The following is a 23,260-nucleotide window of genomic DNA, read 5'->3' as shown; positions in this document are numbered from 1 at the left end:
CCCAGCATTCATAGCGCTGGGATTCAATGACTTCTATTACTTTTGTATATGTGTGTAAATGGGGTAAATGGGAGAGACCACATGATACTTAAATTTTTCATTAAACATTATGTTCTGTTACCCAGCTATAGTTTTAATAAAGTTTCTTTAATAAAGAAAATTAAAGCATCAATATTACCAATCCCTTCTTACTATATTGATGTATTTCTAGTCTTTTTATAATGTTGGAAAAAAATGTTTTTCTGTTTAAATACAATCATAAATATACATATAGTGATTTTTACTTCCTGTTTTCATGGTTCTCTCTCAAAATTTTAGTCACTCTTTGACAATGTGAATTTTAATGCTGCCAAGATATTTCACCAGAGGTGAATTTTATAATATTTTTAACATCTTTATTAGTTGAGATATTGATTTCAAATTTTGGGCAATCTAATATAGCCTTGTAATGACCAGTTATATTTAGATTTGGGTAGGCTCATATAGAGTAGAATATACTGAGTAACAAGGTATAAATATTTTAAAACTATTGACACATGCTGTAAAAATTTACATTTGGAAATCTGGACCAATTTATATTACCGTCGAGTGTATATTAATGTATTGATTTTTCCTACTTGCAAATGGAGTGTTCTGGATCTGAAATATTGAAATCTTCAATGCTCCCAAATCTAAGACTCTTTCAGTGATGAAATGATGTGTAAGTGGGAAAGTCCACACCCATGGAAGGGGTCACAGCCAAAAGCACTGACATAGCTGGGCTAGGGATAGAACTCAGTGGTTAGAGTCTTGTGTAACATGTGAGAAACAAATGAACAAGAAAATAAACAAACTAACACACGCACACAACTGGAGTCATAATGTAAATATTATATACCATCACCTTCAGGCTGTATGTACAAGCTAGGCATGACATAGAAATTCCATGTTTAGCCATCTTTCCCATCTCCAGGATATTTCATTATATAGAATGTAATCTTCCAAAAATTTGAAAAACCTGAAACAATTCTTTCCCAAGCATTTTGGGTGAGGAGCAATCAACCTGTACTTGACTGCTGAGTGCTACTATTTTGAAAACAACGAATTTGAGGAGCCCTGCACGTTGGTAGGTTCCTGTAGTCCCAGCACTCGATGCAGAGCAAAGGGCCCTGGCTACATGGTTAAGTTCCACATAGGTCTGTAGTGCTTCACAAGCCTCTGCTTCAAAAGCCAAACCAAAACATGCAATTGCTGATTTGATTGACAAATCTGATATTCTTAATTGTATGTGGATTGATTCGTTTGCTTTCTTTTGAAATATCTTTTAATGTCCTTTATTTTTATGTTGTGCTCTTCAGGGTTTTTTTTTTATTAGTTTGTAGGAACCTAATCCCTGACAGTTACAAAATGAATAGATTGAACTAATGCATAAAAGTAATTAGTGTTATAAGTATGAAATGGCAAAGCACCATTAATATGGAGTTCATTGTCAGTGCTCCATCTACCAGAAGAAAATTAAATGTTGCTTCTTAATTTCAATTTCCGATGTTTCTTTTTTGTTTACTCCATTAGAATAATCCTGATCTAAAAATCTTGGGTGTATTTTCAGCTTCAACAGATTTGCAGAATTCTGAATGCGCACATGCAGTCTCTGCAGTGGATCAGCCAGAATTCAGGTGGGTGTCTCTATATATCGTGTTGGAGGTCTGAAAATATTGGACAACACACATTGTGTTCTCCATGAGCACACTGACATAAGAGCTCTGCTGCATGGTTCCTGTCCGGCGCAGGCCCATATGAGCTCTGAAGCATTAACAAGAAATTAATGAAAACCGGGAATGGATAGAGGTAGTGTATTGACAGTATGAACAGAAGCAGAACCTTTAAATTTGTTTTCTGTATACAGCTTTGATTTCAGCCAAATAAATGTTTCATATACTCAGCATTGAACCTCCAAATGGGAAGAAAGACAAATACTGAAGATACCCCAAAATCAGTGCAGTTTATAGCATCCTATATCGGTGCAGATAACCATTGAACATAACGTTCCTTTTTGAGTGTGTTGTGTGTGAGGGTGTGTGTGCATATGTATGCCTTCTTGTGTGTTTGAGGCGTGTGTGCGCATGCTTGTGGAGACTGGGCAAGTCAACATGGAGTATCTCCTTCTATGCCTCTCTGTCTTATTTGCTGATAGCGTTTCTGAGCCTTGGGTTCACCGATTTGATGATAGGAGCAGCAAGCGCCCTAATCAACCGAGCCACCTCCAGCAGCCCAGAGCATAGTATTCTTAGTGCGTTCTTATTAGGTGAAAAGAAATGCAGAACTGAGTAAACCTTCTTAATCGTTTTATTGTCAGTGTCAGAATTATATATAGAACAAATACCACCACCATTTTATAGCTATAGAAAAAATAAAATGTATGCATATATTAATGTTAATAGAAATTAGGGTTTTTTTTTCAGGTACACAGTTATATTTCAGCCTGACACATTTCTATGATAAATACCACTTACTGTACACAATTTCTTTGTGTCAGGAGCACCAAGTAACCTTTAGCAAGATATTATAGATCTGGGACTAGTCTCTCCTCTCTTTTGTTTTCTTTTTATTTATTCTTCGCTCATATATTACATCCCAACTGCAGTTTCCCCTCCCTCCTCTCCTCCCAGTCCCTCCTCCATCCCACTCTCCCCTATATCCTCTCTTCCTCCTTTCCCTTCAGAAAAGGGCAGCCCATATATTAGGATTTTTACTGAGAAATGAGATGTAATTTATTTCTCTTATATAGTTGTATTATAAATTTAAAAGTCAAATATCATTAATAAATTTGGATTTTTTTGTTCTATACATGGAAAGGGTTTATAAGCACTGACAGTTAGATACCCAAGTTACATGTGTAGGAAAGGGTGTGTGGAGATGGGGTGAGTTAGGGGGGAAAGGATTAATGTAATCAAAGCATATTATACAAAATTCTGAATGAACTAATTAAAACATTTTATATGCTTTGCCTAAATGTAGGGATACAATGAAATATCAGGAAAAATGATATGAAACTCAGTCAAGCAAACAATCACAAGTTTTCAAGACATAACCATAAAATAGTCCATTTTTTTTCTTACTTGGCTTTCTGGACTCTTCATTCTCTGAACTACTAGACATCAGCTACAGTGAATTTCTTCAGTGTCTTTCTCTTAGAAATATACGTATATTATCATTCACTATTACCTGCTTCTTCCCTGAGTTACAGGAATAAATGCCCTGTCCCTCTCTAAACTGTGTTTAGAATCGCTGCAGGGAAGTTAAGTTCTATAATGTTTGCATATGCATTTGTTAAAATAAGGAGATGCATGCTGTGGCGACTTGAATGAGAATGCCCCCATGAATTCATAGATTTGAATTCGTAGGCCCCAGTTGTTGGGACTGTTTGGGAAGGATTAGAGGGTATAGCTTTTTTGGAGGAAATGTGTCACTGGGGATGGGATCTTGGGTTCCAAACCTAGGTCATTCTCAGATAGTTCTCCCTCCCTCCCTCCCTCCCTCCCTCCCTCCCTCCCTCCCTCCCTCCCTCCCTCCCTCCCTCTCCTCCTCCCTCCCTCCCTCCTGTTTATGGACTGAGATGTACATCATCAGCTACTCTCTAGTGCCATGCCATGTCTGCTTGCTTCCTGCCATGTCTACCATGATCATTATAGACTCGAAGCCTCTGCAACCACGAGTCCCAAATGAAACATTTTCTTTTGTTCATTGCCTTTGTCATAGTGTTTTGTCATGACAATAGAAAGATTTCACACACACACACACACACACACACACACACACCACCACCACCAGCACCGCCACCGCCGCCACCGCCGCCATCACACACATATTCAGGTCAAGTTATTACCTCTTTTAGTGAGCATTTAGTCTCTGTGAAGATTAAAAGAAGCAGTGTATAGCTTTCTTTGAATTGTGCTTTGTCCATATTTGGTAATCAGTGAATGACAGTAGGAAGAAATAGTTACTGGTTGTCAAATGTGTGCTGTATGTGTATGAGAGGGGGAGATAAGAAAGGTCATGGGTTCAAAGGTAGCTGTTAAATTGGATCTAGAGATGCTAGTTCCAGGTAGGCTGTCATTGAATACCACTTGCATAGAGAATTTGATAGATTAACTAAGAAGTGGTAAAATGTTAATAACCATGCAATGCCAAAGAATGAGCTTATACGAAGTTTTCCTGTGTGTTGCTTATTTTTCTACAGTGAACAGTACGTTTGGGGTGGAGTTAAAGGAGGTGTCACAGGGTAATTTGGGTTATAAAGAAAAATTGCAGTGATTTTTTTTCTTGGTGGGGATCCTCTTTGTCATAAATGAAATCACAAGGCTCCCAGCCAGTGTTGCTTTTATAAAACTGAAGTTGCTAGTGTTGCCAGGGATTTACTTTATATAAGTGAAGAAATTGTGGCCCAGAAAGGTTTAATGACTTCTTTAGAACATGCGGCTGAGACCAATCATAGAAGGACTGGGACCACGATTTAGATTTCCTTATGTACAAAACAAGATTGTTAATCCTGGTGTGCTTTTTTCAGACATTGTGGTTATGGTTAGATATAAAAACAAATCTTAATCATGTACAAAACAGTAGATAACACGGTTGTCAAAATACAGTAATATTTTGGATGGGATGTAAATTTTAGGTGTCCGGGTAAAGCTCTCAGTCAGAATTGGGAGCCAGAATAAGACAGTAGTAGAAAGTAATGATTAATAGGAATTCCTTATTTGCTAAAGAATCATTTGAGCTAAATCATAAATGAAATGTAGACATGCACTTGCGATGGGGGCTCTGCTGAAAAGTGGGGGAAGCCTGCTAATTCCTGATAGTGCAAGCTTCTTTTTGCCATTCCCGCCCAACAAGCCTTTCCTTTTCATATCAGGAAATGGGGTGATGAAGAAATGGAGCATGGCAGGCTTTAATTATGCTATCCAGGAGAGGATTTTTCTTTTTGTTTTCTTTTTGCTTTTTAATAGTTAATTGGATCATGTCTGCTGAAATGGTCTGTGGACTAAAAGTTTTAAGATTAAATGAGTCCATTTGTTCACATTCAGAGAGCAGTTATAGAAAAATGAATGAGTGTGTTATTCTGGCAATACAAATATTATATTTTACTAAAGAGAAATCATTAACTCATATAAAATCAAATCTTTATTTTAAAAGGTTTCTGGGAAATGTTTTTGTGACTTAATATCTGTAATATTGGCACCAAAATTTTCCATAATAAAACATGGCAGCTGTTACATGAAAAATATCACATATTTAACTGAAAATCATTTCTTTAAAAGTGATTTTGATGAATATTATTAACTGAGAAAAGCTAAAATGAAAAGACTATACACTGTGTGATTCCAAATATATGGTGCTCTGAAAAAGGCAAAGCTGTGGAGACAGTAAAAAAAAGAGATCAGTAGTGGATGTGGTGATGAATAGACAGAACGCATAGCAGCAAGAATAGTATCTAAGGTACTGTAATGATGGATGCCTATCACTGCACCTTTGCTTCAACCAATATGATGAGCATCGAGTGTGAACCTCAGGGTAAACGGTGGACTTAGGGTGGTAATGGTAGTCTTCTCAGCCGCAAGAAATGACCCTCTCTGGTGTGGGATATTGGTAGCTGGGGAGGCTGTGCTTGTTGAGGGTAGAGCCGTGAGTATACGGGAAATCTCTTTCTCTGGGCAATAGTTCCATGAATTGAAAGCTACTCCAAAGAGTCCATTTCATTTCAAAAGAAAAATAAATGAAATAAATTAAAATGAATTGAAAGTTGAACATTGTGTACAATTCAAGTATGTTGACACATTAAACTCATTGTCCAATTCAACTCTTCAACATACACAAAGAAGGTGTGGCAAACCATGCTCCTTCTGTCCTCTAACTTCTACACAATTTATAGGGATAGGACAGAGATAGAAAGGGAATCAGAGACTGTCAGATTTAGGGGAGTCTGAACACACTCAGGATTTCAGATGTGATGCCTATCCACTGTTAGACATTATCCATGTTTTATTCTTGCAAATTGTATAGTTGAGAGCATGTAGTAGCCACAGACCCAAATATGTATTCCATGTCTTGTATTCCTTTTTGAAAAAATTTACAGCATTATTCAAGGTTGACTTGATGATGCTGCTGCAGTCACACATCTGTCTTCTGAGTTGGCAGTCACTGAAGCTGCAGCAACTCTAGCTCTTCTGGGACCACATAGACAGAATTGGCAGTCCACCTGAGGCAATGGATTTGTTTTTAGTATGTGGAGCTACTTCTGGCAGGGGAGGAAGGTGGAATAAGGGATCCATGTTTCCTATTGCTTCATATACCACCAAATCACTGCTGTGTGTGTGTGAATAATTACCAAATGGCACAATAGTAAAGGAGTAGGCTATGAAAAAACTTCTAGTCATTATTTGAAACTTCAATATTATCATGGATGGCTTTGTACTTATTTCATGAAGTGTTCCAAAGCGATAAGACGAAATATATTTTATCTGTAATCATCGCAGGCTCCTAAAGAGTGGAACTGTGTATTTGTTTTATAGATTTCTCATATTCATATTGTTATTTAGGGCAGAAAGAGTTACTCTCTAGAGTAAATAAAATGGCTTTGGGGGTTATAATGTTTCCAAAATAGAGTCCCAAGCCTGTGACTATTTTACTTTTTATGCTAAATATTGTTAGTCATCAACTGTATTTTACTAACTCTTGCATGAAATGCTTTTAATGTCATTTTAGAATATCTGTTTTGCATAATGTGTTATAATCATGCTTTAGTTTTGCCCAATATTAATAGTTATTATTTGAGGTGACTGTTTCAGATTAAATTTTTTTGGTGTTAAATGCTTTTAAAGAGGTTTTAATTCAGGTAATAAATGATTTAAAAATATTTTGTTAACTAGGCATAGTGGCATACACCTTTAATCCCAGAACTCAAAAAAACAGAATCTCTGTGAACTCTAGGTTGGCCTGATCTACAGAGTGAGTTCCTGGCTAGGCAAGGCTAAGCAGTGACACCTTGATACAAATAAAAAATATTTTATTAAAGCTAAACATAGTGGCATCAACACACTAGTCCCAGTACCTTAGGAAATAAAGACGGGAATCGGGCATTCAAGGTGATCCTCCACTACACAATGAGTAGCCAGTTCAAGGCTAGCCTGTATTGTATGAGACTTTGTGTCAAAACAAACAGAAAAAGGGAAGTTATATTTTGTTAGTTATTTCAGCTGTCTCGTATGAAGAGCATCAGATACTGAGCGGTCAAAAGATGCCTTTAAATTGCAATTGAGGAGTCCTCTTCCTTTTTCATCTTCTAGAATAGACTCCAATTCACTGATTGAGGCTCTTTTTACCTCTGCCTTTTCTTACATTCTTTGGGCAATCTTGGTGACATTGGTAGATTGGTAGTCATTACTTATATTCTGGAATTGAACATTCCACTTCAGATACTTGAGAATTGGATGGCTTCTGCCAGCGCTGTAACAGCAGCACAAAGCCACCTAAACGAACTTTGCTCATGTAGACTTAAACTCAACGGGGACACTCGCATCTTCCCAGTGCAGTTAATTGAAAGGCATTTTGTGTCTTTCCACCATTGAAATGATCCACTTGATCATCTTTGCTATTCTTTACAGACAAAACAGATGTTGTCCCTTAATTCCAAAGAACTTCTTGCACTTTAGATTAGGGGGACTAACAGTAGAATTAAACAAATCTTCAGTTCCTGTTAAGAAATGGTGTATGATGGTTAACATTCTCAGAGCTGACTTTTCAAACTTCTTTTTCTATATGTAAATCCAGATTTGACATACCCTCAATACATCTGCAAAATTAGATTTCTCACTAATCCTACTTATGTACATTTTGTGCCCAAGTGTATTTCCTCAAGCTGGAGAGCTTCCCCATATGAATTATATGCAGCATAATTTAAATCACTTCCAAATAGCAGAATTTATATTGTTTGTGAGAAAGATGGATTTTTTTTTCCCTCCGAAGCAATTTTCTTCCTGTTGGTGACAAAAACCCAAACAAACCCTCAAGTATACTGGAACCCCATGATAAAGCTGTTTGGGGCCTGTGCTCAATAGCCACCTCAGACATGAATTAACCTGATGGCTTTTCTTCAGTTAAGCCTCCCAGATAATGTTCAGATAGGCAATCCTCATTTTAAGCACTTGAGTGTTTGACAGAACAACAAATACCATTATGGTGCAAGTTATAGCTCAGCGCCATGCTTATTGTATTGTATTTTTGAGGCATGGTTTTACTATGCAATTCAGGTTGACTTTGATTCATGGTGATCCTCCTGCCTCAGTTTCATAAATTCTGTGCCCCCATACTCCGCTCAATGCTTAATTTATGTATTTTTAAGTTTTTATCAGGTTTATTTATTTGGAGGGGCCATGTATATTTCACAGTGAGTCTGTGAAATTCGGAGGACAATTTGGGGTATGAAGTTGGCTTTCTGTTTCCACCATCTGGGCTCCGGCGATCTAATTTATGTTGTCAGTCTTGGCAAGTTCCTTTACCTGGGCCAAGGCATCTTGCTGGCCCAGCATTTAGTTTATTACAATATATAACATATGGATTTAACATATATTTATTGTACATATCAATGAATTTCAGTGTGATACTTCAATACATGCATGTATTATATGCTGTCTATTCAAAATTTCACAAGATTTGACAAGTAGGTGCATTAATAGAAAAAGCACTGTTAGATAGGAGTCAACGGTACAAGCCCAACTATGAATCCTAGTTAGCTTAGGCCTCTGAGAAGTTGTTTGAGCCTTCCTACACTTTTATTTGCCACCACAAAGTATTGTGAGAATCAAAGTAGCATCCACAGGCATTGGAAACACAAGTGATGGGCTTGGAGATGACTCAGTGGGTAAGAGTAATTGCTGCGCAGTCATGAGGACCTGGCTTCAGATTCCCAGCACTGGTATGAAAAGCTGGGTGTTGCCAATTCTGCCTATAAACACAGCGCTGAAAAGGTAAGGGACAGGCTGCTAGCCTGGCTCCTATGCAGTACAATAGCCTGTCTCAATGGAACAGGGCAAAGAGTGATACATGGACACCTGATGTCCTCTGCGTGCACAGCTGTGCACACTCATGCACATAGACCACACACACATACACTGTACATACACACACACACACACACACACACACACACACACACACACACAAACAATCAAAGTGCTATGTAGCATGAATTCTAATTGGTCTTAATAATAAAAATCCAGAGTCAGCTATCAGGGGCGAATGTTGAAAAAGATCAGGGAAACAGAGCAGCCAGTCACTAGAGAGTTCTTACCTCTACCAATGCTCAGATTAAAGGGGTGGCCCTGTCTCTATGACTCCTCAGACTAAAATTCTATCTCTATGAAACCTCAGCCTGCCCCTGAGCTCCTGTCTACTCCCATCTTATATTCCTCTTTTGGCCCAACCATATCACTCCTGTCTCCACCTCCCTAGTGCTGGGATTAAAAACATGTGATCCCATGGATCACCTTTGTGTGAGTTCTGTTTCTCTTTTAGACAGATTCAATCTTGTGTAGCCCAGAGTGGCCTTGAACTCACAGAGCTTCATCAGCCTCTGTCTCCTGAGTGCTGGGATTCAAGATGTGCCACCAATGCCTGACTTCTATGACTAGCTAGTGGCTTAGCTCTGCACTCTGATCTTCAGGCAAACTTTGTTAGAATACGAACAAATTATCACTGCAGTGCTATGTGATTAGATATTGTAGTTTTATAAGTTGTCTAGATGTTGAGTAGAGCACCCACTATGTATCAAGGCCCTGTGTTACTCTGTAGCAGGCATATATTATTATCAGTGTTATAATATCATTTTATGTTATGTCAATGTATTATCTCTGCCTTCAGCAGGTACAAAAGGAGGAGGCAAGGTGTGATAAAGAAGAAAAACAGGGTGGGCAAAATGGCTCAGCGGGGTTTTGTTTGTTTTGTTTATTTTCTGAAAGAGGGTATTTGAAGTGAGATTTCTATAATGAGTAATATTTTGATAATTTTGATAAATTCCCAGATGAAGGCCACATAAAAATGTAAAATAACTCTATTACCTGGGCTACTTACCACATGTCTGCAATAATTCAGGACACCTTGCCATTTGGTCATCTTTCTTCTTTATTGCTCTTTGAAATGTGTTTTTCATTGATTGTGTCTGAAGAGCAGCGCTGTACCAAGCATACTATCTCATCATCACTTTAATAGATCAACAAGGAGACCAGATAGATTCTTATGGTGGAGGTGAGAGCTTTGAGCATCTCTAAATACTTCGCCTATCCATCAGTATATGCCACCAAGAACTTAAGTCTGTCCATCCGTTACTTGAATTTCAATAAACGAAATGTCTTCAAGTAGCTGTGACTAGTCAGAGGATAATCGCATATTCTGTCTCCCCCTCCCCGCTGTTCTCTTCACTCTCATTTTCTGAATTGCAAGGAAACACTAATTATATTAAATTCCAAGAATTCAAAAGAATTCAGAAGCAACTTAACCTCATAATATATAGGATATATTCCGCAACAGCTAAAACCTTAGCATGTGGTATACCTAGGGAGGCTAACGGTAGGATAGTCACAAGTTTGAGGCCAGCCTGAATGTCATAGTGCGTTCCAGGCCAGCTTTAACTACAGAGAAAAAAGACTGTTTCAAACAACAGCAATAACAAAATACCATATTTATATGTGTTGGTCTTTTTGTTATTAAAATCTTTCTGTGGTCAATTTAGCTTCACACATAGTTGTAAGAAATAGTATAGAAACCCTACTTATTGTAACTTTATTTTTCCCAGTTATAGTTTACAAAACTGTCGTATAATACCATAATCAGGATACTGACATTGACTCAGCCTGTCATGGATTTGTTCAGTTTTAATTGTATACATGCTAATTATATGCAGCTTTATTGTATATGTGTAGGATTTTACATGTATCACAGCAGCACAAATGCTCACCAGTTCCATGCCACATGGCTTGTTCATGTGTCCTTTAATCACCACGCCCATTTTCCCATCTGATCCCTGCCTTACCTCTGAGATTTTTTTGCCTTTTTTCCTCATTTTTTTATTAAAAATTTCCATCTCCTCCCCTCTTCCTCCCCCTTCCCTCCCCTCCCTTCCACCTATACCTCCACTCCCTCCTTCTCCAGGCCAAAGAGCCATCAGGGTTCCCTATACTATGTTAAGTCCAAGGTCCTCCCAACTCCCCCCAGGTCCAGGAAGGTGAGCAACCAAACTGACAAGGCTCACACAGAGCCCGTCCTTGTCTTAGAGTTCAAGCCTGAGTTTTAACCTCCTGGAAACAACTGATCTAGTCTGCTTTGCTGAAATGTATTGTGATTTATTATATAAATAGAATTGTGTAGAACGTGACCTTTGAAGAATGACTTTTTCCCCATTCTGCAAAATTCCCTAAAGATTTGGTTGGCTTGTTGAGCATGTGACCAATTTGACTCTCCTTGTTGGTAAGCAGTATTCCAGTATAGGTATAGCACCATTTGTCTAACTTGTTATTAATCTATCTAGGACATTTGGGGATAAATTGAGGAAAGCTGCTATGAACATCCATGGACAGATATTTAAGTTGATAGAAATTTTCACTTCTGTAGGATAAGTGTCTTAGACTATAGTTGTTAGATGCTATGGCAATCGCATGTTTACTTGTTTTCAGACAGGGTCTCATGTAGCCCAGGCTGGCCTTGAGCTCACTGTGTAGCTGAGATTGGCTTTGAATTTCTGATCCTCTTGCTTCCATCTCCCAAGTATTGGGATTACAGGTATACTCTACGAAGCCCAGCCACATAGCAAGAAAGGGTCACAGTTTTCTATAGTGGTTGTATCGCTTTACATTGGCACCAGCAATGTATGAGTTGTATGATGTGTGTGTGTCCCTTACCACTTTTTGGTAATCTAAGTCTCCTTGGCTTACTGCAGTAAAATGTCTTCCATGCTTCTTTTTCCCTTTATAATTCTTCTTTACTCTGAAGTTTTAAGGATTTTTCTTGTATTCTAGATAGTAGCTCCTTATCAGATATGTAGCTTGAAGATAATCTTCCCCCTCTATATCTCATCTAGCTTATCATCTTCTTTATGGGACTTAGTCACAGAACAGAAGTATGATTTTGATGATAGGCAATTTCTCAGCATTTGTTTGATTAATTTTGCTTATATCCCAAAGATTTTTCTCTAATTTTTTTTTCAGAAAATTTTATCTTTTTATATTTTTTAAGGTTGTTATCCATTTTGGTTTTATTTTGTATAATAAGTTTAGATCAAGGATTTTTCTTGTTTGCTAATTTTGCCTAAACTCATTCAGTTGATCCAATACTATTTGGAAAAGCTGTCCTTGGTCAGTTGGGTTTATTTTATTTTCTTATTAAGTTTGTTTGTTTCTATTGCATGTGTGTGTGTTCACATGCATACACATGCCACAACACGCATATCAAAGTAAGAAGACAGCTTGCAGGAGTCAGTTCTCTCTACCATGTGGATTTCAGGTATTGAACTTGGGTGCTCAACTTTGGTGGCAAGCACTCTTACCTGCTGAGCCATCTTGTAATGCAAATTCCTTTCCCTTTTAAAGACAGGCTCTGACATCATAGCCAAAGTTGGTCTCTAACTCACAGCAATACCCCTGCCCCAACCTCCTTAAACATGGGATTGCCGATATGAACCACCATATCTGGTCCTTGAATTTGCTTTCGTGCCTGGTCAAAAGTCTGCTTGGTGTATGCTTGAATTTTTTTCTGAGCTCTTTATTTTGTGGATCTTTGATTCTTTCCGCTTAAATATCACACTGCCATCATTGTTGTAGCTACATATTTTATAAGTATAATTATAAATATAATATAATAAATAATATTTATTTCCTTCAGTCAAAAGTGTTTTAGCTATTTTAGTTCTTTTGCTTTTCTACAAACGTTTTTATGGTATTTGTTAAGAATTGCATTTAAAGCTTACATTTTAGACTATAGATGGATTTGGCGGAATTGACATCTTAACGATATTATGAGCCTTCCCAGCCACAAACATATTGTGTCTCAAAGTTTTACTAGGTCTTCTTTGATTTCTTTCATCATCATTTTGTAATTTTTTCACACACTTTACATACATGTTTTTATTTTATTTACAGTGATTTTTAAGTGGATTGTGTTTCATATGTTCATTGGTAATATATAAGACCAATTTTGTTTATCGATCATCTTTTGATCTTCTAAGACAAGGACTGGAGAGCTGGTTTAGTTGTTAAGAACACATGTTACTCTCACAGAGGACAAGGGTTCCTTCCCAGCACCCACACAGTGGTTCACAAACATCTGTAACTCCAGATTCAGGGGATCGGACACCCTCTTCGTGCTTTGTGGGCACCAGAACGGCACATAGAGCATATGCATACACGAAAACAAGACACTCATGAAACATAATAAGTAAATCTAATTGTTAAAAAAATGACCCACTTTTGTTTTTGTTTTTGTTGTGTTAGCCCTGGCTGTTCTGGTGCTCACTCTGTAGACCAGGCTGGCCTCGTCTAATAGAGATTCACCTGCCTCTGCTTCTGAGTGCTGAGATTAAAGGCATGTGCTACCATGCCTGATTTATAACTCACTTCTTAATTAATTAAATAATCTTAAATAATTGTAGATTATTTAGAATTTTCTACAATAGGCAGTTAAGAGATCTTCAAATAAACATTGTTTCATTCTTTCCAATTTTCATGCCATTATTTTTTCTTGCATTTTTTTCATGAGCTAGAACTTCTAGAAATTCTCTCAAATATGATAAATGAGAATACACATCCTTGTTTTGTTTCTCTCTCCTTCCTGTATGTGTTGCTGAGATCAAACCTCGGGTCTTGTACTTTCTAGGCGAGCACTCTACCATTTAGTTATATCCCCAGCCCTAACTTTGTTTGTATTTATTTACTTAATTTTTTGTACATTTCTGGTCATATACACTAAGCCTTCAGTCTTTCTTCTTAATAGAGAATATGAGCTGTAGGGTTTTGGTGGATGCTCTTTATCGAGTTCATGTAATATGCATCTATTTCTAGGTAGGTGATTTTGTTTTAATCCTAAGTAGATACTAGATTTAATCAAATCTGTATTAATTGTTACATTATTTTTCTAATTTATTTTGTTTATATAATGGAAACAGGGACATTTTTCAGATACAGCGTCAGCCATATATATGCAGAATAAAAATCTACTTTTATTTGGATCTGTTTTGCAACAGGTCTTTAAATATTATGGGCTATTTTAAGTATTCTTCAGATTTATCAGTCTGTAGTTTTCTCTTTTGTTTTTGTACTGCCTTTTCCTGGTTTAGGTATTACTACTGTTTTATTAGGATTTGTGAGGCATTGGTGTTAATTCTTCTTGAGCACTAGATCGTCAGTGAATCTATTTGGACCTGAGTATTTTTGTAGGGGGATATTTTCACTTGTTTTTAAAACTTTTCTGATGGTGGATTTTATCTTGGTTAAATTTTGAAACCTTGTGGTTTCTCAGAGAATTGGTACATCCCTGTTAGGCTGGTAAACTGTAAATATAGAGTAGTTTTGTAGTGGCGGACCCTGTTTCTTTACTGATGCTGGTGACTAACGTTTTTCTGAGCTTAAATTTCTCCCTCTTGCCCAGAAGTTTATTAATTTTATTGACTTTTTTCTCAAAGAATTAGCTTTTTAGCTCATTGATTTTTCTCTCCGGTGATTCTGGTTGCGGTTGTATTGCACACCGCTCTTTATTATTTCCTCCCTTTGCTTGCTTTGTGTTAATTTTGTCCTTTTTCTATTTTCTAAGGTAGGTACTTAGAATGCTAATTGGAATCCACTCCTTGTTTCTAATGGTATGCCTGTAAAAAGGCATTTCTCTTAGCCAGCGGTATGTTTGATCCCAGTTGTCATCTCCAGCCCTCACTTTCTTGGATGGTTATTTTATTTTCATTGTCAAAACTCTGCATTAATAAGCGTTTGCACGTCGATATGCTAAAGACACCTCAGATTCAATGAAATTTGCCAAAACCTATTTACTTTTTAGTTATCCTTCATTAAGTCTCTACTATCTTTGGTAAATATATATTTATAGATGATATATATCATAAATTTCACTTTGATCATTACTCTTTTCATTATGATCATACAGGTGCTGTTTACAGCCTAGAATATTATGTTTTCTTTCTTCTTACAACTTTTTGTTTACTTTTGAATTTTATTTTTACGTTTTTACTTAGCTTTCTATATACTTATCAGTATGTTAGTACCAAAATCCCTGCTTTTAATTTAAATTAAAGTTTTACCTAGTTCAAATTCCAAGACTCCTCTCTTCTATAGTCTTTTAAGCTCCATTGTACTGTTGCTTTCCTGGGATGTTGATTTGCCTTTTGATGGTGGTAGTAGTCCCTGGGATTGAGCCTAGGACCTATACCTGCTAAGCATAGGCTCTACAGCTGAACTATACCCCCAGGCCTCCTCTATTGCACCTTCTGAAATAGTTGCTGTCTTGAAGAGTGAGTCTTGAACTTACTCTTCTGGTAGGTTCCCCTTCTGTCCAATTACTGAACTGACAAATTGATTTTATGGCTCTTATTTCTGGTCCCTTTGTTTATCCCCTTGGTTCCAGTTTGGCACATATTCCAGTAGCTTCCAGAAAGAGTAAATGGTATATCAATATTTTGATTTTGTCCATTTCTGAAAAGATAGATATCCCACTATCACACTTGACTGATAATATTATGTATTGAATTATAGTTTGGAAATAATTTTCTGGGGCCTTTTGATGAAGTAGTTCTCTTACCTTCTAACTCTGATGGCCATTCTGATTCAGAACTTTTGATGGACTTCTTCATTTTTTTTCTGTAATGAAAATTTTGGGGCTGTATTCTTAAATAACTTTCTGCTATTTTTTTTTTTTTGCTTATGTTATCTGTGTTCCACTTTTCAGAAATATATTTAATCTAATGTTTGGTTCCCTGAACTCATCTACACTTTTATTCTTTCCTAGTGTCACTATATTTTTGTTAAAATTTTTGGATCTGCAGTCTAAACTTTTTGTTGCTCTTTACTTTCTGCCACAGCTTCCATGTGCAAGAGCTTTCTGTCATACGACAGTGTGTATATGCATTTAGTAGCATGCATTCCTGTTTCTTAGATTCAGGATCATTCCTGATGGGGTTCAATTTTTTCAAAAAAAAATAGTTTGTCCTTCTTAATTTGTTGCTTTCAGCTTTTCATTTTGTTTTAACTTCTCTCAAAGTAAGAAGTTTCCCTCAAATGTTCTTATACTCAAAAAAGCTACATGAAGCCTTTTTCGTACCTGGGCTTGTTAACTGACTGTGGGCTAATCTGATTAGATTCTCCTCCCCTTTTTCCCATTCACTGGAGGACTTCTAGCCACTGTCTTTAGAATCCCTCTGTCTAGCCGCCCGTCAAAGTCTCTGGAGAAGAATCTTCCAGTCCCTGGCTGTAGGTTAGTAAGGTCCGCACTAAGCCAGCAATCTTGGAGCTATAGAGAAGTAGGCTCGGCATGCTCCTTTGTGAGCATCCACTTAAGATCTCGGAAACTTCTGATTAATCCTTAGTTTTCGTACAGAATGCCTGCCCTTAACTTGGTCTGCTATCTCTGTTCCATAGTTTAGCTTGTTCGCAGTCTTCAAAGGAAAACCCTTCTGCAGCACTTGATGAGGGAGTGTGAGCCAAATGTAAGATAGGGAGGAGGGGGAGGGTGCGCCTCTTAGTCATGCATCCTGTTTTCGGCTCCACTTTGAACTTTGAACTCCACTTTAGAAATTTGGAATTATCTAGTCCTACTAATTCCGTAAATCTAGTGCAAAACTTGTCGCAATTTTTAAAGTGTTTTGCTCCTTTCTTTGTATCTTGAATGTTTTGGTGCGTTTGTCTTTTACCGCCTTTAAACATGTCTTTACTGCTATGTTACAGGTTTATGGCTTTATCCTGTAGAAATCCTTTGTTGATCTTTTTTTGTGATCTGCTCATATCTCATCTCACTCTACTTCAGTTCATTCCCACACTATTGCCAGAATGATCCTCATGAAATGATTATCTCTTCATTAAAGCTCCTCTACTTTTGATTGTTCAGAAATAAATTCTTGTTCTTGGCATGATACACAGAGTAGTTTTTAACTTATTCACGGAGATTGTGCATTAGTGTTTCCATATTTTCAAAATGCAGCTATGACCTTAGGGTTTAGTAGACAGTTACAGTTTATCTGTCCCCAATGTGTACCCAAGCACACTATATTCAGCTTCTTATTGTTACTGTTAATGAATGTTATTGTTGTGAAGGCTATGGTTGTGTGTGTATACAAATGTGCATGTATGTGTATCTCTCTCTCTCTCTCTCTCTCTCTCTCTCTCTCTCTCTCTGTGTGTGTGTGTGTGTGTGTGTGTGTGTCTGTGTCATTGGAGGGAGGCCAGAGCTCAGCCTCAGTGTCATTCATCAGGAGCTATCATACCTTGTCTTTTGAGACAGGATCTCCCACTGGGACCTTGGGCTCATCGTCTAGGCAGGTTGGCCAGCAGGCCCAAGGAATCTAGCTGTCTCCACTTCTGCAGCACCTTTTACAAGGGTGTTGGGACTTGAACTTAAGCTCTCATACTTACACAGCAAGCGTTTAGCCAACTGAGCTATCTTCCCCAACTCGTCAGCTTTTGGTGAAAGAGAAGACACAAAACTGACAGCTGACAGACCCGTACTCATGAATATCTTTCCATTCTGCTAATGACTGCTACATATGTGGATATGCCATACTGTTTGTTTTTATTTCTTCTAGTTTTGAGATCATAATATAATTACATCATTCCCACTTCCTTTTCCTTCCTCCTAGACTTTCCATGTACCCTCCTTTCCCTCTTTCAAATTCATGGCACCTTTTAAAATTAATTGTTGTTACATGTATATATGTATATACATACAAAGATTTTTGAGAACCCATTGTTAAGCCTTAAAGTTCTCAATTTGTTTTTTATTTTAAATTGTTCTATATTATATGTACTTATCAATAGTTTTGTGAAATTTATTTCTTTTAAGGTTATATGTATGGATGTTTTGCCTATATGTATATCTCTACACCATGTGCATGCTGTACCCAAAGAGGCCAAAAGAGCATCAGAAACTCTGGAACTCGAGTTACAGATGGTCACTAGGTACCATGTGGGTGCTGGGAACTAATCAGGAATGTTTAGCAACTGCCCTGAACCACTGGACTACCTCTCCAGCTCCTCTGTTACTGATTTTAATACACACCATCATTCGAGGATGTAAATATAGTTCTTACAAGTTAAAATGCTAAATCACAAGCAGTGTTGTTTTAAAGACTTGTGTGTGTGCATATGTGTGTGTGTGTGTGTGTGTTTTCTTTCAGATAAGGTGAACTAGTTTGTATTTCTATCAACCATTCATTCATTAGAGGACCTATTTTTCTGCACTCCTTTTACTGCCTTTGTAATTACCAGCAACACCACTACCGCCATTTCTTGACAAAACATGCAAAACTATTTCTCTGGTCCAGGTTATTTATGATAAGTATTTTGAAATACTTGTAAGCAATCTACATACCAGCTAATGAGTTGCCTATTTGTGTTTCTGACCATTTTTCTGTCAGGGTATTTTTTTTCTCTCACTGCCCCAATTATTTTCCTAGGAGAAAGTAGTACACTATAACAATGCTTTTGAGAGTACAGTATCTTCTTCTACAGTGAATTTAATAGTATCCAATGTTTATGTGTAATTAATATTTTTTTATTTTACATACTAATCCCAGCTTCCCTCCTCCCGCCCCCCCCCAGCTCCACGACCACCCATCCACCCCTCAGGGTAGGGTCCCCATGGGGCATCAACAAAGTCTAGCACATCACTTTGAAGCAGGACCAAGGCTTCCCCCTGTTTCTAGGCTGAACAAGGTATCTCTCCATAGGGTATGGGCTCCAAAGAGCTAGTTCATACACCAGGGATAAATTCTGGTCTCACTGCCAGTGACCCTACAAACTATCCAAGCCACACAACTGTCACCCACATTCAGAGGGCCTAGTTCAGTCCTATGCAGGTTCACCAACTGTCTTTCTGGAATTAGTGAGCTCCCATGAGCTTGGATGAAGCAGGATTAATAAAAACTCAGAGAGAGAAATTGGGGTCCAACCTGAAGATCTGAAAAGTAAACACCCAGCCACTGGCTCTCAGCCTTAGTCTGAAATGGTGATCCTGCCTCCAGGAATCTCAGAATGAGACTGAGACTGAGAGCTGTCTCCTCCCATTTTATATTCCTCTCTAGTTCTGGGATTAAAGGCGTGCGCCACCCAGTTTCTATGGCAAACTAGCATGGCTCCTGGGTTCAAAGGTGTGTGTTATTGCGGCCTGGTCTGTAAGACTGGCCAGTGTGGCTGTTTTACTCTCTGAACTTCAGGTAAGTTTTATTTATTAAAATATAAATGAAATATCACTATGCTCGAGGGTCAGCCGTTTCTGTGGGTTTTCTTCTCGTCATGGTCTTGACCCCTTTGCTCATATTATCACTCCTCTCTCTCTTTGACTGAACTCCAGGATCTTGGCCCAGTGCTTAGCTGTAAATCTCTGCATCTGCTTCCATTACTTACTAGATGAAGGTTCTATGATGACAATAAGGTAGTCATCAGTCTGATTACAGGGAAAGGGCAGTTCAGACACCCTCTCCACTATTACTTAGATTCTTAGCTGGGTTCATCCTTGTGGATTCCTGGGACTTTCCCTGGTGCCAGATTTCTTGCTAAACCGTAATGGCTTCCTCTATTGAGATATCTTTCTTTGTTCTCCCTCTCTGCCCTTTCCCCCAACTAGATCATCCCATTCCCTCAAATTCTCCTCCCCCTTCCCTTCTCCCCCCCTCCTTCCACCCTTTCTTCTCCCTGCCAATTTACTCAGGAGATCTTGTTCATTTCCTCTTCCCAGGGGGATCCATTAATGTTTCTCTTAGGGTCCTCTTTGTTACCTAGCTTCTCTGGGGTAGTGGACTGAAGGCTGGTTATCCTTTGCTTTATTTCTAATATCCACTTAGAGTACACATTGTGCTTGTGTTTCTGGGTCTGGATTACCTCATTCATGATGGTTTTTTCTAGTCCATCCATTAAAAATACTAATTATAGTTAAAAACTGTTTTAACTTAATGACAAAAAAAATCTCTTCTTTTTGTAACCTTCTAGGGAAGTTTCTATACATCATTGCCTAAAACATTTGCAAGTCAGGCTAAGTTGAAAGAAAATATATCCTCAAATCAGAAGATGAGCTGGGAGTAGTTTTACCAAAATCTTTTGGTGGGGGGATGTCTTGTTTTTGTTGTTATTTTTTGGGAGGGTCAACTTAACACAAGCTAGCATTTGGGCAGAGCATTGGGAACTCATTTGAGAAAAAGAACTTTATCAGATTCCTGAAGGCAAGTATGTAGGACATTTTCTAGATATTAATGTGGGAACATCCAGTTCTCTGTGGGTGGTGCTCAGCCCATGGGCAGGTGGTCCTGGTGTGTTTAAGAAAGGAAACTGAGTGTGTGTACATGCATGCGTCTATGTGTAAAACCTACTGTGTCCATTTAGTGTTGCACCTATGTACATATGTTTAGGGCTGGGCACTTGGGATTAGATTAACTATCAAGGGAGCTCATCCCCAAAGAAAACTAGCTTTCTCTCCCTCTGAAGCCATTGACTGTCTATAGCACTTCATCTAATGGCATGACCTTGTGAAATTCCCCCCGACTATGTTGGCTGTGATCATAATGCATGTCATGTTTATGAAAATATATTGTTGAGATTTCATGCCTAAATACATAATCTTTGCCACAGACCAATTAAATTATTCTGTAGAGTTGTACAAACATCAAGCATTCTAGTGTTTGAATGTTTTCCTTGCTCCCAAGTTTCCTATTGGGAAAAGAATTTTTGTTTTTCTGTATTCCGTGTGTGTGTGTGTGTGTGTGTGTGTGTGTGTGTGTGTGTGTGGTTTTTTGAGACAGGGTTTCTCTGTGTAACAGTCCTGGATGTCCTGGAACTCACTCTGTAGACCAGGCTGGACTTGAATTCACAGAGATCTGTCTGCTTCTGCCTCCCAAGTGCTGGGATTAAAGGCGTGTGCCACCACTGCCTGGCTTTTTTTTTTTATCTCTTAAGCTTTTTAAATTTATTTATTTTTCTTTTATGAGCACTGGTGTTTTACCTGCATGTGTATCAGTGTGAGGGTATTGAACCCACTGAAACTGGAGTTATAGGCAATTGTGAGCTGCCATGTAGGTGCTGGGAATGAAACCCGGGTCCTCTGGAAGAGCAATTAGTGCTCTTAACCTCTGAGCCATCTTTCCAGCCCAGGTGTATTTTTAATAATGAAAAATGTGTATGGTATATTTTCTTCGAAGTGACTACTACTACAATTTACTTCTGCTATGATCTATGATGTATTAACTTAATATATTGACAGAAACAAATCAATAATGCTGGTCTTGGGACCAGAATTCTGGGCAGTAAGTAACATGTGCAGTGTTTATTCTTAATGAATGAAAGGCCTAAAACATTTAAAGTGAGTTAATACAAAAATAGCCCTGGGAATTCAATTAGAAGACATGACAAAATGTTTAGAGTAAGCTTCTCTTAATAATGCTGACTTGTGTTTCTTGACATTTTATTGATTTTTAAGATTGTTATAAATGTACTTCTTTGCATTTAATATGTATCAATCAGCAAATTAGTGAATTGTGCTTATGTTGCCATCTCTAGTCTGAAGTTAATGGCTCGTTGCACTGCTCCTTTATGATTCCATCACATTAAAACAGTTACTTGGGGTCGGGGGGATCTGCACCCTGCAGTTTGTTATTACAACAAGAGATTTATTTAGTCAAGCTCATTATTCATTGTTGTTCTGTCCCCTCAACAGATAATCATCATTTAAATTGTCCATTCTTAGAGTGTGATCTTGCAGAATGTATATATGTTATATGATAAGAGGAGGCATTATGCTTTTAAAGAAACTGAGCAGACATTAAGAGTGTTCTGGTTGACTGAAAGAAATGAAGTAAATCAATTAGAATTTTAGTTTTTATTTTGCAAAACTTTTCTTTCCCTAGGGGTACCAACTATTATTTATCACCTACTACACATTAATGCCCGGTTCTATTTGTACATTTTTGTAGAAAATCTTTGAATAACATACTTCCTGCAACAGTTTATTTTTCATGGGAGAAAAGTGCAATTTGATATGGTAACTATTAATGGCATTTGGCAGGACACTGCCCCTGAGCAAACTTAAGAACCACCAAGGTAAATAAATCATTAAAAAACAACAGAGATGTAAATATTCCCAATGAACTCAAGAGTTGTAGGTAGCTCAGACCTACCAAAATCTATGCAGTTGGTTTCCTGAGCACCTTTTTGGCACTGAAGGGTAAAAATAAAGTCAGTCCTCCCTCCAACAAAACACAAACTTAAGGTAGACTCTTATTGTCCAAAAGCTCGAGAACAAAATAGATTATTCTCATCCACTGTTTTCATAGTTTCCAAAAGGATGACTTTTTCTCTCTCATTTTCTAAGAATTAAAACTATTAAAATTGAGATGTAAAGTTTTATATGTCATAATTGAGGGGAGGGCACGTGGTTGTGTCTCTGGAATGTGACATTGACTAATGATTATATGACTTGTCCCCTATAGGCATAATGCAGAGGAAGGTAGAAGAAGTTACTAAGGCCTTTGAGGAGTATCGCCGCAAGGAACATGGGTGCAACATGAAGTTTGCCTTTGAATAATTATCACCCCAACCCACTCCATTTGGATTATTCATCAACCCTAAATTCTAATGCTATTAGAGTAGTATTTACTGTTACTAATCTTTGATTGCAATAATTTGTGCATGTGTTTGATTATTTTTCATTTAAATACTGTAAAGAGAAGTATCCAATTTTTCTTTCAGAATGAAGTGAGATCAGTGCCGAGGGCATAACTCAACGAGAGAGTGCTTACCCAGAACTAAGTAAAAGGTGTATTAAGCCCCTTGCCCAGCCAATTACTTCTTAGGTATTGATTTTGTGTATGTAATCTATATCTTACCAATGTAGAGTGTACATCCTATACCAGTACATGCCATCTTCCTACTTAATTGTGAGAAGATGTTTGCTAAAACATATGTGCCACCCAGTCTTTACTAGGTATTTGTTGCCATTCATGTAAAGTGCTGTATACTGTAAAGTCTCAAGTGAAATTTAC

At 37.7% G+C, this 23,260-nt stretch overlaps 1 protein-coding gene across 1 annotated transcript in view; it reads left to right on the top strand.

Moving 5' to 3' along the window:
* Nup62cl (nucleoporin 62 C-terminal like) overlaps positions 1-22,803 on the top strand; it is a 35,019-nt gene extending 12,216 nt beyond the window's left edge. The window contains exons 7-8 of the mRNA XM_038315639.1: positions 1,589-1,655; positions 22,709-22,803. Of these exons, the coding sequence (XP_038171567.1) occupies positions 1,589-1,655; positions 22,709-22,803 (162 nt within the window). The remainder of the gene's footprint in view (positions 1-1,588; positions 1,656-22,708) is intronic.
* Positions 22,804-23,260: the final 457 nt, after the last annotated feature.

The sequence above is a fragment of the Arvicola amphibius genome, chromosome X (genome assembly GCF_903992535.2).
Source record: "Arvicola amphibius chromosome X, mArvAmp1.2, whole genome shotgun sequence".
Lineage (NCBI taxonomy): Eukaryota > Metazoa > Chordata > Mammalia > Rodentia > Cricetidae > Arvicola > Arvicola amphibius.
Note: the sequence above shows the minus strand (reverse complement) of the source record. Positions and strands in the feature narration are given on the sequence as shown.